The following is an 18,470-nucleotide window of genomic DNA, read 5'->3' as shown; positions in this document are numbered from 1 at the left end:
CTTGTCTTCAGGCACAAAACCTGTCAACCAAGTTCCCAAGTAAGGCTCACCACATGAAAAGAAGATAAAACTCACGCATGAGTAAAGCTATCTGCATGTATCAGAAATTCACCTCTGACATTAAAAAAAAAAAAAAAAAAAGGTATTACTAACATTAAACTCGTATCATTTGTACTTTATGCAATTCATAGTTCCAAAAAGCATCTCCAAAAACATCCAGTGAAGACTGGCAGAATGCGATACCCATTTTATCCACATGGAAGTGAGGGGAAAAGAAAACATCTTGCCAGAGATCCCACCATATCTGCAACGGGACCCCAGTCTCAGAGCACAGACCACGTGGATTCAACCAGTTGGCACCACACATTTTAACATACAGTATCACCAATGAAAAATACACTAGTTTTTGAGAATCGTTTGGAATCAAACGAGTACAGAGGAAAGTGCCTATTCAGGAAGAGAGGGGAAATAAATCTCAGATGAAGACAAGAAATCAACAGCTTAAGGAGCAAGAAGGAAACTGCAACTGAGTGGCATTGATCTTCTTAGCATTCACGCTACCTTACACCTGATCACCAGAGAACTGAAAAGGGTCAGAAGCTTTTGATGTGATCTGTGGTGACATGAAAAATATCCACTGTGCTCAACAGAGAAATCCAGTATGCAGCTAATAAAGGATCAAGCAGGTCTGGAACAGTTTTCTCTAACAAAAGGATTTTAGAACCGAGTTTGCCTAGCATACTTCAGTAAATTACAAAGCTGAAGGACTGACAGAGAATTCGGACTCAACCAAAAGCAATCCAAAAAACATTAGACAGCTAACTGACCTAGTAAATTGCAGGCCCATTTTTCCAAGATAACAGAATAATGCTGTAAAGAATCATATATGCACATACATTCAAACAAAGGAAAACATGATTTTTACTTACATTTCAGTGGCTATGAATCCGGTGAGCTCAGACAGGAAGAGAAACAGTATGAAGAGACAGCAGCAGACAGAGACTGGAAAAGAGGCAAAGAGAGGAGAAGGTTAGTTTCATATTTCTAACAAAGACATAAAGTCTTTTCACACAGGGATATTGTTCCCCCCATGGATATGCCACCCAGACACACTGGAGAACTCTAACACTGTTTAGAGACAATGATCCAGACAAGGCCATCAGAGCAGCGACTTCAATGGCATGACAATACCCAACATCCTGCTGAGTATCTTAATTCTCGGGCCACCTTTTCCATCATGATTTCCATCTTCCCATGCTTCCTGCATTCTCCAACTCTAGCACACAATGTTGGTCTGCCAGCTCTCCCTCCTTCCTGACAAAGCTGCTTGACAATATGATTTCTTTGGAGCCCTTGCTCCAAATGAAATTTTATTACTACTAAAACCTCTGGAAAGGAAAAAGAATCAACACCTCCTTGCTTTAAAAGCATACAGTCAGCTATGCAGATTTTTGTGGATTAGGAGACATTTCTTTGGTTCTTTGTCAAGTTTTAAGTGTAAGCCATCTCACAGCCTTCACTACCCACTAGATAGAGCTGATACAGCAGAGCCATGGCGATAACGGGTAACACCTAGCCAACGCCTGATACTTCTCCGATTTCTCCATTTGCCAATATATTGACTCTTCAGAGAGGGAAAATTCCTAGTGAAGGAAATGCAAAGTACCTGGACAAGAAGTCCCATGTCTTTTCTAAGAATGCCAACCTAGAGTTAAAAGGAGGGAACCCAAAGTAACTGGCGTACTACTGGTGACTCTTCATCAGGAAACTATTCAAAACATGGTACGGTGACGTTCACGCAGCACTGACAAGAGTCACTGACCCACACAGGAGGGGCTGGGAGGAAGGAAGGACAGCTGTAAATCCTATTGAGCAGGGATGATTGGAGTAGACAAGGATGTGCCAACTTAAGGAGACAGGGCTGCAATGTGCATTTGTATTAAATAAAATACCCAAGTTCACCATGAATCACTATATGAAAGAGTAAACCAGGAAATGGCACGCTATTCCAGGGCTCTGACAACAGGAGCACAATCTGGCTCACCCCTCAATCCCAGCCAAGTTACAATGACCACTTGCTCTTTGGAAATGACCACTTTACCAGAGCCACTAATTAGGATTGAGAAATAAATAAGAAAAACCCTGTTCCTCAACTTTATTCCACATGACCTATAGAGCCTGAATACTCATTCTTTCAGGAAGCTCAAGCAACAACTGGCTGGGGAGCAATTTTATCATACAATTGCGCCTGTCCAAACTCCCTTGGTAGAGAATGTGAGAGGCAAGGGAAGGAAAGAGGAGGTACATAAGGCAAATACCGAGACAGACCCTTGAGTGACCTAAAGCCTTGTGCTTCATTCTTCAGATTAGTCAGTTTATAGTTCTGAGGAAAGAGAAATGTGTTGCTTCCCCTTCCTCATCAGAGTCATTTCAAGGGTGGATTAATTTACTGACCCTCTGAAAAGTGCAAGGGATTATAAAAGATGCCAAAAATCCCTCACCATTAGCTAGGATGAAGAAAGAGAGAAAAGGGGAAAACAAAGTCAAAGACCAGTAGCAAAATGGGAAGCAAGAGGGGATACTCATTTCTAAAGGGAAACTTCACACGGCCACAGAGCTGCTTCCAAGTCGTGGCTGTCAAGACACAGAACACCACCTCTGCTGTAACCCAGCTAAGCCACTGGCACGGTGCACCATGCAGCGTGGGGGAGGAGAAAGATCTACTTAAAGCACAGCAGCAAATTCTTATCAGAACATATACACCTACGTACGAGCACAAAAAAGGCAACCTAGGCATAAGACTAGTTGATCCAATGTTTCTTACTGTTAATCACTGAACAGCAGACACACAGGATCTCTGATCTTTGGCAGTATGCAGGGGAGAGCATTTGACATAGAGACAACCCTTTCTTCTTTAATTGCTTCCCATATTGCGCTCTGCTTGTTATCATCCTGTAAAGGCTGCTTTCCACAGCATCAGCTAGACCTCTCTGCTCTCCAGAACCTCTATGGAAGCCTGGTACTACTAAATCTAAATTCTCTCCCAGAGCATTCTCTCTTTCAATTTTTTAACTTTCTTCACTGCCATCTCCATCATCAAATTATCTTCTCCCTTTCCAGCACACAAAGTATTTGCTCCCTCAAGCCCATCTTCCAATCCAGCTCTTGCAGTGAAGGGTTTTGACAATACTTACCAAATACAGTACAGTAAAATTCCACTAACCTATATCTAAAAAATCCTGTAAGAATGCCCTGAAACTCCTGGCAGGGACTGACTTTCAAAGCTCCTCAATGCTTTTGCCAGTCTTCAAACTACAGAGTCAGTTTTCAACCTCTAAAAGAGATTACTGAGGGTGGACATGAGAGGGGTATATAAAATCATGAACAGCCTGAAGGAGATGAGTGGGGAACAATCACTCACTGTCTCTTCCAGTATGGGAATAGGAGGGAAGAGGGAGGTTAAAAACAAGAGGATGTTTTCCTTTATACAACACCTAACTAAATTCTGAAAATTATTGACTATGGATGTTGGGGATGCTTAAAAAAAAAAAAAGCCTATTAGATTTCAAAAAGGAATCACTCTTCTCAGTGGTGCTCAGCGACAGGACAAGAGGCAATGGGTACAAATTGGAACACAGGAAATTCCATCTGAACATGAGGAAAAACTTCTTTCCTTTGAGGGTGGCAGAGCCCTGGCACAGGCTGCCCAGAGAGGTGGTGGAGTCTCCGTCTCTGGAGACATTCCAAACCCGCCTGGACGCGTTCCTGTGCAACCTGCTCTGGGTGACCCTGCTCTGGCAGGGGGCCTGGACTAGATGATCTCCAGAGGTCCCTTCCAACCCTACCATTCTGCGATTATGTGAATCAGATATGCCCCAAAGAAGAAATCCACTGAGGGCTACTAAACACAAAGGACCCACCTCTAGCTCAAGAAGTTCAGAAGTGCCAACTGACCAAAGCCTGGCGATGTGTTTAACCTGTCCTCATGCTCTTTCTCAGGCATGTGCTGCTGACCACTCCTGGCAAGAGGATACCAGACTACGTGGACATTTGCACTGACCTAGCTCGCATGGCCGCTCCTGTGTTAAACTCTTCTTGTACACACACATTTTCAGGGCAGGGGGGGTCTCATGCCAGTCTTTGGCATGAGACATGTGAAAGTCTTATGCGTTAAACTGTCTCTCGAGCCAATGTTTTTTCAGACACAGAACGTGAGCTCCTCTCCTTAGCATGGAGCTGCAGGCATATACGATATTCCCAGCATAAGAATTTACGCACATAGTGGTTCAGCTACTTATTTCATAGTGACGGCCTTTACTTGCTTCCATGCAAATGTGCAGTTCCTGCCACCCACATTTGACAACTGTATTATATTTGGAAAAGTAGATTAAAGGCTAGGATCAGACAGAATAAAACAATTAATGCATAAAGCTTAGTTTAACTACAAGAGCACTGCAATGTTCCCACAGAGCTCGAAGGACCGTCTAAGACAGATTTCTTAAAACTCTAATATGATAACACAATCAATATATCAAAGGTTGTTGGTGTTAGACACACCGGAACACACTGCTATTGGCTAATCAGTACTTCCAAAAGGATGAGAAATTCTCGCAAGCTTTTTTTTTTCCTCCTCCTGGACAACCAAACCTTTTTGTACATATCCCTTCTGATACGTACCCCATCTATGTACATTCCTGACTTCTCCTCCCCACCCCACAAGAAATGAAAGAAACGCAAAGTGTTTAACACATCATACAGACTCAGAACGTGGATCCATGTCTATATTAAGGCATAAAATTAATAGAATTTATTGTTCAATAGAGCAAACTGCTATGAAGTGCAAGGAACGGGTCTTGTTACAGATGCCATGTGAATCATAACTTTGATATTTCCTGATGTGTATTTAAAACTTCAGCCTCCAAACAGCATAGAGTATTTCTGGATAAGATTACCATGTGTGCATACAACATGTGCATGCAAACTATGCATCCACACTGACTGTTAAATAGCAGGATTGCTACAGCAGCTGTCTGAGTTGCAGGCCCCTCTCTGACGAAGTCAGACTGCTCCTGTCCAGCCAGATGCCAACTGTCAGCCAGCCAGGGCATGTGCTGCTGCTGCCTACATAGCCAAACATGGCCAAGTTGTCACCACGTTACTCAGGTCTGTTAGAACGGCCGTGTGCTGGCATCACACACACACTACACAGGGGTGGGAAGGCCTGGAACGACTGGCACAAGCATCTGGTGGAAGAGGGACAGCAATGGCACCACTGGCTGAGTGGCACAGGGATTGGAATGTTGCCTGAAAGAAGAGATTTCTATTGAGAAAAAGGAATGAGTAACTTCTGCACACTTTTCAGAGAAGTCCACAGCAGTGGGCATGTTGTTCTATACAAACCTCACTCCAGTAAAATGCAGTGGACTATTCTTGGTTCCTTCATCCCTACTACTTTTTAATAGCAGGAAGGGTTGCTACACAGATCTGAAATATCTCGTATGCCACGTTCACTGCAACTTTTGAAATTACAAACCCACACATAATAAAAAGCCTCAGTAACAGTCCATTTGGTTTCTAAACTTGCTTGTGTTCAAGATCGCCTACTATTCTCCACCAAAATACCTTCACACTCTCTCTCCTTGAGCTGATTCTTTCCTAGAGGAGTTGGCCACTTTAGCCCTGGTGGTCAGAAGCAGAGCTAGTACTTTCCACCTCTTTTCTTCTGTAATCGGATCTATGCCTTCTTCCCTAATAAATCTCAAACTTTAAAAAAAAAAAAAAAAGTCCTTTTTACAATCCAAAAACAACTGTAGGAATTCTGCAGTAAACCCATTCCTATTCCAGAAAGCCCTCAACACCAGAAGTGATACTGAACTAAAGTTTCAGCAGGAATCATGTGGGAAGGGCCCCAAATTAATAGTTGGCTACTACAGGCTATTTTATATCTGCTGTGTAAAACTTGAAGGACCTAAAGAAAGCCAGAATACATTTGCAGCCACAGTCGTTTCACACATTTACTAGACCCTAAAAGATTTTTTTGAGAGGCAGAAACTTCCCCTACCCTCAAGTACCCTCAAGCCCCCGATGTTATTACAAGCTGACTTCCCTAAAGCATTTATCACAAAATCATGCAACCTTCCCAGGCTTCAAACTGGTGTGGCAATGGGCTGGTCTCATTCATGGCCTCCTACAACATGTAAGATTACCGGCTTTCAAATTACAAGTCCCAAGCTCGGTCAGACAGAAAGCCCATTAGGAAAGCTGCGCACAAGATCCTCACATGCAAAGCCAACGCAGTTTGTTGGCTGCCTGTGTGGTTCAAAAGCTTCTATCAGCCTGTTTAAAAACACTCTGACAAAAAGAAGGAGAACCAGTTAGAGAAGAAACTCAAAGCCTGAGAAGCTGCAAATAACAATAGAGAGAAATAAGTCAGCTAATAATTTTAAGTAAGAGTCACAGCCTTCAAGCCTTCCCACAACAGACTTATCACTTGAGCTGTTTACTGCAGATCAGAAAGCCTAACACTGGATGGCCTTTGATGGTTTTTTTGTTTCTAAAACATACTCTTTTGCAGGTGATTCATAACAAAACAAATTCTCAAAGGGAGCCCAGTTACAGTGTGGGAACTCTTAGTTTCCAAAACAGAAGAGAAGGCAGGATCAGTAACAAGTTCAAAGTGTTCTTTCAAAACACTAAATCTCATACTCCTCTAAATTAGCAAACAGTTTTATTCAAGCCCTTTGTTCACAGCTTCATCAAACCTAAAAGGGAGTCAAAATACAAATAATTCAGCGGTCAGGAGAATACGGAGGACAAGGACTCTCTGAAAATAAATATTTAGAGTAACGTGCTATCTTCACAGAAGCACAGAATAGTTGAGGCTGGCAGGGACCTCTGGAGATCATCCCGTCCAACTCATCTGCTTAAAGCAGGGTCAGCTAAAGCAGATTGCTCAGGGCCAGGTCTAGTTGTTTTGAGTATCTCCAAGGATGGAGACTCCACACCACCCTGGGCAACCTGTTCCACTCTTCGACCTTCCTCACAGTAAGGAGTGAAGGGTTTCTTCAGCTCACAAAGGGCTTTCCTTTGTGTCCCTTGATTCAGTGGTACTGACTCAGTTCTATTTGATGCCTGCTGTCAGCAAGGGATGTGACATCACTCACGTCAGCAATGACATACAAGGCTACTGACCCATCTACAAGAATGGATGAATGGAGCACAGCTACATGATCAAAGGAAGTCACTGTTCAATGGAACAGGAAAGCTGCATTAGGCGTCTAATTACAGGCCTGGCAGGATCAACCTGATCAATGTTTACGACTCTGCACAGTGCGCTCACTGCACATAATTGTGTGAAATTGCATTACTCAGCCTACAGCCTCCCTCAGGAGGAGGAAGGAAGGAAAAGGGGCCCAAGGCAAGAGATTTATATCAGCTGAAGTCTATGTATTGATACACAGGAGTGAGAGTGGATGGCTGTCGGTGGTTTCTGACCGAGCAATTTTTCTTCTTTAAAAGCGTGACATATAACAACAAAATAAGATCTCTGCTCATTATTCCCACCTACAACATCAGATGAATCCCCTGAGTACGTTGTGAGAGAAATATGTGTTTCCCAAATCATCTTCATGGCTGGCCACCGCATATTGCCACCCACACTGCTCCTTACTGATCCAGATTCTCTGTTTGCAGTAGTTTGGTTCCTCAAGTCTCTTCAACAAACGCACGCCTGGGTACAATAACAGTGAATGCAACTGTGACCAGGTGTCTTTCACACCAACGGAGGGGATGTCCATCAGAGAGAGGTAAAAAAATCTGCAGTCATCTCCCCCACCAGTGTTTGGAACAGACTCACAGCTTCTGTTCATGGGACAACACTATCAAAAAGCTCTCTAGCTACTTCAGAAGCTAGCAGAGAGGGTATTTCAGTCCTAGCTTTTAGGAGCTCCCTTTCATGACAATATATCTTTACTACTTTTTGTTGTTGAGATTCTGAATCCATGCAAACCACTCTGACATTTAATATAATGTGACAGACTGGGCAAAATGAGCTGTCTCAGCAACAAAGGATACCCTTTCCAGTGTTTAATATCCCTTTAAAAAAATTCCCCGGAGACAGAGAAGCCAAAAGATCTTTAATTTTAGATCAGGGGTATGCAAGGACATCAAAAAGAAGTGTTACTTACTAATGGCCCCTGTGTAGGTTGGCTGTGTAAGGTCTTTTGGCACCTTCCTGTAGATGTCAAACCTGAAAGAGGAAAAGCAACAGCCATAAAACAGGTGGAACATTTCAATACATTTCATGTCCCCACAGGGATGAATGATGCTGAAGTTTTTCCATCCAGCTTTCCAACATTTTTTCAGTTCGCAGAAGGATATGAGAAGGAAAAACAAAAAAATCCTTTTTCTTTGTACAATTATGTAACTGTGCTCCTTGGCTCCAATTTCCAAAGCTCTTTCCTCCGCCTCCCTCCGCCTTGCTGTCATGGATCTGTGCAATCTGAACTGTGAGAGGTGCCAGGGAAGAAGTCATGCTGGACAAGTTTACAGACCACCGTAAAAGGAAAAGGATACTCTACAGACTCCTGAATAAAGAGGCATGGCAAAAAAAAACCCACAACCAAACAGTGAGACACAACCTATGTTGCCCCTTGTAGTTTGTATCCTGCAATAGCCAGAAACTGACAACACCAAAGTCAGAAATCAAGGTGTTGAGACAAGAAACCTACCCTTGGACACTGGATACACAAGAAAAATTAACCCAAGAAGTTTGTTACTCCCCCAGCAAAATCTAGTTTAATATTAGACTGTTGTTTTGATTCAGTCATATCTTTTAATATCCATATGGCTCAGCTTTGCTATTTTAAACTCTCCATGGTTAAACTTTCACTGCCCTTATGCTGTTAGCTGTATTATTTCCTACAAGCTTGTGTTCCTGCACGTCCAGCCGCAATGCAGCTCTGACATCAGTTTTTCCACCACTCAATAAAAATTAATTAATGCATTAAAAACACACACACACACCCTAAAGAAGGAAGTGACTGGTTCTCCCCCAAAATAGACTTTTTTGGATATACCACAAGTGGGTGAGATTTGATGCTTTTTCCAGCCCTGCAGAGGCATGAGAGACATCGGCTTCCAAATTCGTATTCTATACCGCACCAAGATGAAACACCCACATGTTTATTCAGTAGTTTCTACTATATCAAATATTATACTGAGAGTTTAAAAACTAAATCATCTTTCTTCACTCTTCGTCTATTGAGATCACTTACAACTTGGAGGCACTCTGGGTGAACAAAACAGCATTTGCCTTGCATGAGATTAGAAGGACGTGGTTGCTGTGTTTCATTCAGGAGTTGAAGCTGAAGGAAGGGTAAGAGAGGGAAGGAGAGAGGGTATAAAGATAGTTCACCTTCCTAGCTCAAGTCCTGAACATGCTATGTAATCACTAAACCATTCCAACAACCCACTGTGATACCCTTGATACGCATCGGAGCTGTATGTTTTTATGACTTTATTCGCTGCCATCTCCTAAATAGATTAGTAAAACAGTCCATTTATGGCTCTCCAGCTGCCCTGAGAACATCTGGAAAGTGCTGTTTACATTCTTTCCACACACACCAAAGCAACAGCAGCAGCAGATGGTAAAGCAGCCCAGAGTAGCTGATGACATCATGGTCTCACAGGCAGAGGAAGTAGCCGATCATTCCTCCTCACAGCCCATTAAATGCTGAAAGCTGGCGTCGTCTCACCAAAGTCACAATAACAGATCAACAAGGCTAAAAAAGCTGAGAGAGAAAGAAAGAGAGAGAACGCGCACAAACACACAAGAGCTGCAGAGTGTGAGTGAACAATTAGAAATAGGAAATAGCTCTGTACTGGATTCAATAAAAACAGCAGCATGTGGATACTATAAAAGGAAGTTTGTTCTTACAATGAGAAATATTTACTAGTTTTAAAATGATGAGCCATCACAGGATTAAAAAAAAATAAATGTAGCTTTTTAAACAGCTCAGTGGAAAGTTGATGTCATGGCAGGGTTCTATCCTCTCGGACTGCCATGTTAATCACATCCAAACCCCACAAATTAAGTTTTACATGGCGTTAAATAAACTAGGATTAGGCAAAGGCGCTACAGAAAGAGATCAATGGCTCCCAGTCACATTTATCACCTGGCTTTAAGTGCTTAAAAGGCAGTCCCCCCTCTCTGTGCTATTCTGCTTCCCATCTCTTCTACTGCAATGTTAGATTCCCTCTCTCTTCTACTACCACGACACACAGCTAAAAAAGACTTTAAGCTGGATCTGATTCACCTGAAGTTTTGAGAACTCTTGGGTCTATACTTACAGGCTCAAGCCTCCCTGCAAGCCCAGTACAGCACATTCGGAACAGTTATCACATGAGGCCCTTAAAGCACTTTAAGGATCACTTACTGTATGAGCACAGTGAGCATGCACAGCTCGCTAGGTGAAGATCAGGCAAACAGCGTCCCAGCCTTGAACTTACAGTCTAGAGGCACATACAAGGAGAGTACAGAACAACCCAGGAGGAATGCATAAAGCTTTAATGGCTTTGTTCTGTACAATTAACACAGTTTTAGATAAGGACAGACACTAAGGAATAACACTGAATTGAGAGTGGACAACGTATGCAGAAGAGGCAATGAGAGCAGAGGGGATGGTAGGGAGGAAGGAGGAACGCTCAATTTAGATCTTATGGATGAATGCAGAAGCTTGAAGGATCACATCCAGAACCTGACTCAAGCAGCAGAAGGGAAGGCAAGCAGGGGAGGTATATTTAAGCTTCCAGAAGGATGCTGAAACAATCAAAACAATTAACATTAACAACAAGGGAATGGAAAGAGACAGGTTTGGAATAAGAGACAAACACTGCTGGCTAGCTTTTGCTCACTGACACGTGATACCAGTTAAGTCCAAGAGACTACCAAACAAACAAAAAAAAAAGGACTGGGTATGTGCGTGTATCCTGGGAGAACATTCATCTTCTTGGAAAATACATGCTCTGGATTAGGAGGGTTTATACTTTGGTAAAGGAAAAATACTCTTCAGGGTACCGGCATTTTCCCATTTTTCCCATAAAGCACCTGATATTGGCCACAGCTTGAGGAAGTACAATTTATTTAGTCTGATCCAGGACAGTGAAAACAGTAGCTGTGTTTACGCATTCAGAGAAAAGCAAGTTGGAAGCCCAAAAGGACAGCAAGACATCCAACTTTGAAGAGAATGATGGATCTGCTGGCATGGCCAGGGAACAGAGCTATCTTGTTAACTCTGATTTAAACTCTGAGTTAAAAGAAGATAAAAATTGTAGAGGATTCAGTGACAGCTTGAAAAGTGTGTTTGTGAGACACAAGAGACGTGAGATCCCAGCAGTAAGTAGAGGACGGAACCCCAAAGGCGGCCTCATTAATTGCATATAATTTTAATAAATAAGTATATCAAGCAAACTTCTCAAACAACTCTGTGAAGTTGACAAGAGTTAGGGTAACAGGAGACCCTATGCCCCAAGAAATCAGAGATTTTTGAAAGCCATAGTTCCTATCAGACTTAAGGGTTAAAAATCTGATTCACTTTTAGATTCCAGTAGACAAACCCCTCTCCTTTTGCCACCGGCTACTTGCCTAGTCACAGAGCTCAAAGCAACTTCATGGGATCACTTACACTGTCCTGGGAAGAGAAAAGAATGAGGATTAGACACCACAGCCGATCTGTAATGTATGAGGGAGGAGGCCATGGAGTTGTATGCATGGTAAATGGGAACAGGTTTTACTTGCCCTCAGGTCAGATGTTCCTGCAAGCACCTCCAGTAAAAATTTCAATAAGCCTCCAGGTTCCTGAGGCATTGGTCACTTGGAAGACTATTTGTACCCTGGGAACAGAGATAAACCTCGTGCTTTATACATTGCAAAAGCTGTCTTACAGATTTCTGATAGGGGCACGTTCAAAGCAGCGGAAGATATTACTAACGCTGGAGGAAGACTGGATGTTCAGAAAGGTTACACCAGCCAGCTCATAACACAGTGTAGTACAGTGTGTCTTGCTGCGAATATCCACTTTGATAGCCTTGCACTCATATCCGAAATGACCATGAGAAACCAGGGTGTAGATTTACAGCATGTTCACTGCTAAGTGAACTCTTTTAACCTGCAGTACTGTGCAGCAGTTCACCCCGCTTTCACATGGGGATACATTACTTTACGCTTACAAAGCATGCACATGTACAGTTTCCACAGGACAGCCAGCACCTTATTTATATATACCTTTTGGCAACTTATGTTCCTTCTCTCAGAAAGGCAAGACTTGTAAGGCGAAGTAATATCTTTGAGTTAATCAACTGACATAGCTGCAGAGTGGAAACAACAATGTTTTTGATAGGAAAGCTCTTTCTCCAGGTCATCCGTATCCTCATAAAGGGAGGGGTGGACCTTGCAATACCAGAATATGAGGCTAAAGATAGAACTAGGCTGTCATCAGTATAACAAAGGAATTTCCTGACACATCTAGTGTATCTATTGTCTTTTCTTTCAATGGAGAACACGGTTGCAAAGAAAGAAATAAAAAAGAGCTGTTTGGCAATATCAGAGTTTCGCAGGAACCAACATTCATAACTAACTTGAGGGAATGCTACAATACTTTTTTCTCAATCCAATGCTGAAAAGACATAACGAAAAACTTTCTCACCTCCCTGATGGGGACGTCAACAAACTGGTAAAACAGCATTGTAAAGAAGGGCAGCAAAAAGTTCATTCTTAAATAGGTCCAAACAAAGAATTCACAAACCTTAGCATGCTTAAGCCAGGTCTGAGGCAGAGCTCCGGCTGTCTGATGGACTGGTGTGCAACAGTCCTCTCAGAAACACAGAAATTACATGTTTGGTCTCATCTTATTGCAGTTGCACAAGAGGATGGTGAGGTAAAATTGCAGATGGGTGCACCTCGGTGGAGCCGAACAAAAGGATGACAGATTTCAAGTGCCAGTAAGTATTAGAAGGACTTCAAAGGTTGTATCTAGACTAATACGGGCTGTTGCTATTCAAACATTTTTTCTTCAGACAGAAGTATATACTCTTCATGTTCACTTTTCAGGATCTCCTAGAGCCACAAAAAGCATCCAAGTGTTTAACAAGCCAGAGGCAGATGCAGTAGTGCTCATCTGAGTGCGACAGCCACAAACAATCATGTCCAAGGCCGACTACGCAGAGGTGATGGCAGGTCAAACCCAACAGCCCAAGAGAACGAAACAAGTTGACATCATCAGCCCTTGGGTGATTCCTGACTTTCCTCTCAAATCTATCTGATTGACAATGCAAGATGGGTGACAGGGAGGGCAGAAGATGTCTACCCAAACACTATTTTTTTGTCTAAAGGAGATACCTCAAATGCCTGCCCTGAGAACAGGGGTGAGCTCGCTCCCTCAGCAGGAGCTGCTACAGGCAGGGCTTCCAGTCAGGGCGTGCTTTACATACACCTCAACAGTTTCAAGTCTGGATCTGAAATATTTCAGGAAATTAAGTAATAAATACATTATTTCAGTGAAGATCACCACCTCCCCCCCCCCAACTGAAACATCCTCTCTGACACCTTTGGAGTCTGCAAAGAGCTTCAATAAAATACTACAGTAACGTCTCTAAGATGCTGTTCACTTTTTCATGAGCAAGAAGGAAAGAACTTGAGGCAATAACAAAAAAAAAACCAAACTTGTAAGTAGAACTAACTAGATGGTGGTTGAATTCTAATGTCTTGTAGCAAAGGGAAACTTTGGTATCTAAAGGAGTTCTTATCAGAGAGAGAAAAACACTAATTCCTCCTTCACTTTACAGCATTTGTTGCAACCCTCAAGCGCGCCCACCCCTCCCTGGCACACAAAGAGGGAGAAAGCAAAGGAGAAGTGCACTGGCCGTGTCACCTAGGGCAGGCATTCAGAGAGCACAGCTTACAAATCTCCCTATACTACTGACTCTCTGCGGGGAGTCACTGCGAAGAGACAGCAGATGCTTTAGCTCTGGCTGCAGAGCACTGAAACACGACGCTGGAGCAAGCAGCAGTGGGATGTTTCCATGTACCCTTCTGCAAGGTCTGCTTTTACTGATTTAATTAAGGGGCAAGGGAAAGACTGGTTGCAGCTCTTGAACTGTACTTTGGACTCCAGTTAATCAAGCAGCCCAGCAAAAGCACACCACATTCACGTGTGGCACCTCGTCACAGAACAGAACTCAGGCACTGTAAGTCAGCAGCAAATAGATTAATTTTCATCCCTTTCCACTCCCCAGATGATTCAGAAATTTAGCTTTAATGCTCACAGACTGGGGAAAAACATTTTTGTTCTTCAGGCAGATTATGTTTTTCCCCAGAAGAACCAAATATTTAAACATCAGTCTTCTTTTTGGAGCATACTGGCTCGATTGTAGCTACTTCTGCAGCACATACTGAAAGGGGATGGTGTTTAGAGGACACAATCATTCATTACAGCAAATTACATTTCTGATGTCAAAGATGATTAAAAAAAAAATAAATCAATATCATGGCTGACATTCCACCTTTAGCAGGTCAACAGTGGCGTAAATACATCATGTCATCTTGTCTTAGCAGTAAGGGTCCATGGCTGTGATTCACACAGAAGAATGTGGGTGTTGAAACAACACTTGATTCTCCACCTCCCATATGAACCAGCTTTTAGAAGTGGCATCTATTTTTCAGCAGATACCACATTTGAAGTTGAGGTCACTAATTCCTGGTGACATTACTCACTCTCAATAATGAGTCCAGTGCGCAGTGAACAACTACCTTAATTTTATTACACATCAGTAGCTTTGAGATCCGTTTGAAGAGACGGCCTGGTGCTGCTGAACCAATCTATCTGCTTCATTAACAAATAACTCTATATGAAGTGACTTGCAAAAACAACACATTTACAGCAGAAATGTAACTTCATTATTAAGTTAACCAAATAACTGAAAATTTTACAGCAGATTTGACTAGTCTACACAAAGGGGGAATTATCCAATACAGATACAAAAAGTTAACTTTGAAAATACTATAAAGATTATGTTGCAACTGCAATAAGAAATTTGAAGAACTGGAGCCAGTGTTTGTATTCCAGAATGCTGCATGTTGGAGACCCAGTGCTGGACAAATGCTCGTTCATTATCAGAAGGGAGCAACATCTCCATCATAATCTATCAGATACCATGATGTCTTTCTAAGATGAGAATAACGGTGTGGGGGAGATGTTCGTAGGGTTTCCAAGATACAGGGGAAAACCCAGGTAAGAAAAAGCCAACTGGTGAAGCCTTGCAGCCTGAACTGTCTCAAAGGGCTTTTAGGTTCAGCAAAAACTCTATTGCTGATTGCTTCCTTCTTGGCACAACACACAACTGCTCTGAGAAACAGAGGGGCTGCAGACAAAAAAAGAGAACGGCAAGGCACCTATGACACATACACAGAGGGACAGGTTGACTGAAGAAATGAAGAACAACACACCTTCCCCAGCTGAGATGGCTTTTGGGATCAACAAAAGCCCTTGGTCAAACATCATCTCAAGTTTAAATCATGCAGCACAAAGGAGCAAAGAAATAATAAACGCCATCTTCAGTGGCAGTCAGCACTTCAGTGGGAGGCTGCAGGCATTGATATGGGCTGTATCACTTAGATTTCTGTTGAGATTCCCTCTTCTCACACAATATTTACATATCTGCAGTACAGCCTAATTCACTCCCAAGATAGTTGCATAAGTCAGAAAGCAGGAATAAGTCTGACTTTTCAGAACTTTTTCAAAAACACAACTGTGTCACACTAAAGCCACTGACCCTTTTGTATACCAAGAAAGCAAGCTAACACTGAATTTGTAGACCAAGCTCTCTGGTCTACAAAGTGAAACAAGATTAGGCTGGCCTTTTAAGAACTATTTCATGCAAGAAATGTTTCCTTGCCACTGCACAGGGGAATACAAGCCAGTTAAAGCAGTTTCCAAAACTTCGTTTCCCTTCTTCTTCTGCACCCATGTGCTGGTAATGCCCTTACCCAGATTAAGGTTTAAACTGGAGATACATTCAAGTGCAATATTGCAATTTTTTCCAATTTGTCAAGTCCTTCTTGCAAACCGAAGAAAAGTGAATCAGAGTACGGCTGCAGGCCTTAAATATCAAGAACCTGAGAAGGCTTGATGTCAGTATTTCTCCACACACACGCCAATTCCTGACTAACGTAACAAAGACCTTGCCTGTTCCTTACAAAGCCCATTCATTGCGTACTCACCAGAACATGGAGTTACAAAGTAGAAGAGAGAATTTTTACCATTACACACTGTACTTGTCACATTCAAGAAATCCAACAGCACAGAGGTATCCTATGCAGATCAGACACATTAACTTTTAAGAAATTCAGTCTTAAAAAGGTGCTTTTTGCAAAAGAAGATAAAGCACTCTATTTGTTAATTATACTGTTGTTGGGTTTTTTTTTCCCACATAGATTGAAACAACTCTGCCCCACACTGCATTTCTAGGAATGTGTATCCATTCAAAACAACAACCTCAGACTGGTTTTGATGAAAACTACATACACTGTGGAAGGTACACAAAGAGTAAGGCAGCTGCCAAACATAACCTTGGACAGTCAAGCCTATGGAGGTATCAATTTAATCTTCCATAAGAGTAATCTTGAGACAGCTCTGTCTGATAACAGGTTAGAAAACATCTAGTGTCTTCTCTTCTTTGAGAGCATCTACCATTTAGACATTCTAAATAAATTCATTTTTAGGCTACATCCTTCTGAATTACACCAGACTCTTTAATTACTTCATGTAGACATGAGCAAATCCAGCCAACTAACTATTTCTATTCGGCTGCCATTGAAGAGACGAATCATCCTTAACTTTAAGAAGGATTAATTCTCCCTGGAGACAAGGATATAACCTTTGGGATTTGTCACTGTGCACACTTTTGTTCTTCCTCTTACTCTTTCCTATCTGCCTCCTCGAACGTTTCTGTTTTACTGCTGTATTACAGACATATGATTCAGACATCAGAGATGGTTGGTTCAGTCACCTTTACTTGGTTCCCCACAGGAGCTATAGATCATCAGATCAGAGACAGACAACCAGCTCTTCCCACAAGATTTGTATAGCTGTATCTATTTTTAAGTTTGTCATTTCACGACAGAAGAGGTGCATTAGCAGCTCAGGAAACCAAGGTGGGTGTGAAGTGGGGAGAGGAGAATGAGCAACCTAAACCCCACTTCAGGAAACATGTTTAAGTGCACATGAAATGAGCTGGAACGATGGCTCTGAAGAGTATTCAACCAGTCCGCAGTACGGGCTACTGCACAACTAACTTTCCTCATGTTACTGCTCCTACCACCTCTGGAAGAAGCATCCCTAGAGACAACAGAAGACTTTACGGACTGTGATTCATTCAACACCTGCTGCTATTAAGGCTCTTAGCAGAGATACCACTTATAGTTGAGAAACCAGCAATTCACTTTGCATAAAATGCTTTATCATTTATAAGGAGGACATGGGAAGCAGGAAGAAACTCAGTCATGATAAATATAAGTTGGATTAAGTCCATCTGACATTCAAAGACGACTGTGCACAAATAGACTCCATTTTCTCTCTCCAGGAAAACTTTAGCAGAGGTTGGTGTTACAAAGGAGAGATCAGAATTTATTCACCACGTCTGTCTCAGAAGCTTCTTTCTGCCCCCCCCAATCAGTATAGCTTGGAGGCAGAGGGGGAAAATATGAGAAAAAAAAAAAAGGAAGAGACTCTACTGGATAACTTCTAAGTGAATTCATGGAATCAGCTGACAGGCTGAGAGAGCTGGGGTCGTTCAGCCTGGAGAAGAGAAGGCTCTGGGGAGACCTTAGAGCCCCTTCCAGTATCTGAAGGGAGCCTACAAGAAAGCTGAGAGGGACTTTTTACAAGGGCATGTAGTGGTAGGATGAGGGGTAATGGCTTCAAACTGGAAGAGGGTAGATTTAGATTACATATCAGGATGAAATTCTTTACTGTGAGGGTGGTGAGACACTGGAACAGGTTGCCCGGAGAAGCTGTAGCTGCCCCATCCCTGGGGGGGTTCAAGGCCAGGCTGGACGGGGCTTGGAGCAGCCTGGTCTGGTCGGAGGTGTCCCTGCCCAGGGCAGGGGTTTTGGAAGTAGATGATCTTTAAGGTACCTTCCAACCTAAACCATTCTATGATTCTAAAAGGAAGCTACAGAGAGACTGTTGTCAGAGCAAGATCATTCAGACTGGAGACTAATGGCAGAAGGGAAACACCCTTCCAGTAGTACCCACTGGTATTTCTAGAGAAACCTTCCCACCAAAGGCATGCTGGTTTGTGTCAAGGAGCATTTGTATCTTTGCAACCTGCTGATGGCTCAGGCAAAGAGAAGTCCATCATCCAACCAAAGCTTAAGAATCAGAAGTACAGAGTGCATAAGAGAAAACCTGCCT

General features: G+C 42.5%; 1 protein-coding gene across 1 annotated transcript in view; it reads right to left on the bottom strand.

Annotated features, from left to right (window-relative positions):
- ERGIC1 (endoplasmic reticulum-golgi intermediate compartment 1) overlaps window positions 1–18,470 on the bottom strand; it is a 60,838-nt gene that overhangs the window by 29,287 nt on the left and 13,081 nt on the right. Inside the window, exons 2-3 of the mRNA XM_074603857.1 lie at window positions 8,187–8,248; window positions 930–1,002 (exon numbers count right to left, since the gene is read on the bottom strand). Of these exons, the coding sequence (XP_074459958.1) occupies window positions 930–1,002; window positions 8,187–8,248 (135 nt within the window). The remainder of the gene's footprint in view (window positions 1–929; window positions 1,003–8,186; window positions 8,249–18,470) is intronic.

The sequence above is a fragment of the Larus michahellis genome, chromosome 11 (genome assembly GCF_964199755.1).
Source record: "Larus michahellis chromosome 11, bLarMic1.1, whole genome shotgun sequence".
Taxonomy (NCBI): domain Eukaryota; kingdom Metazoa; phylum Chordata; class Aves; order Charadriiformes; family Laridae; genus Larus; species Larus michahellis.
This window is presented reverse-complemented; position numbering and strand designations above follow the sequence as displayed.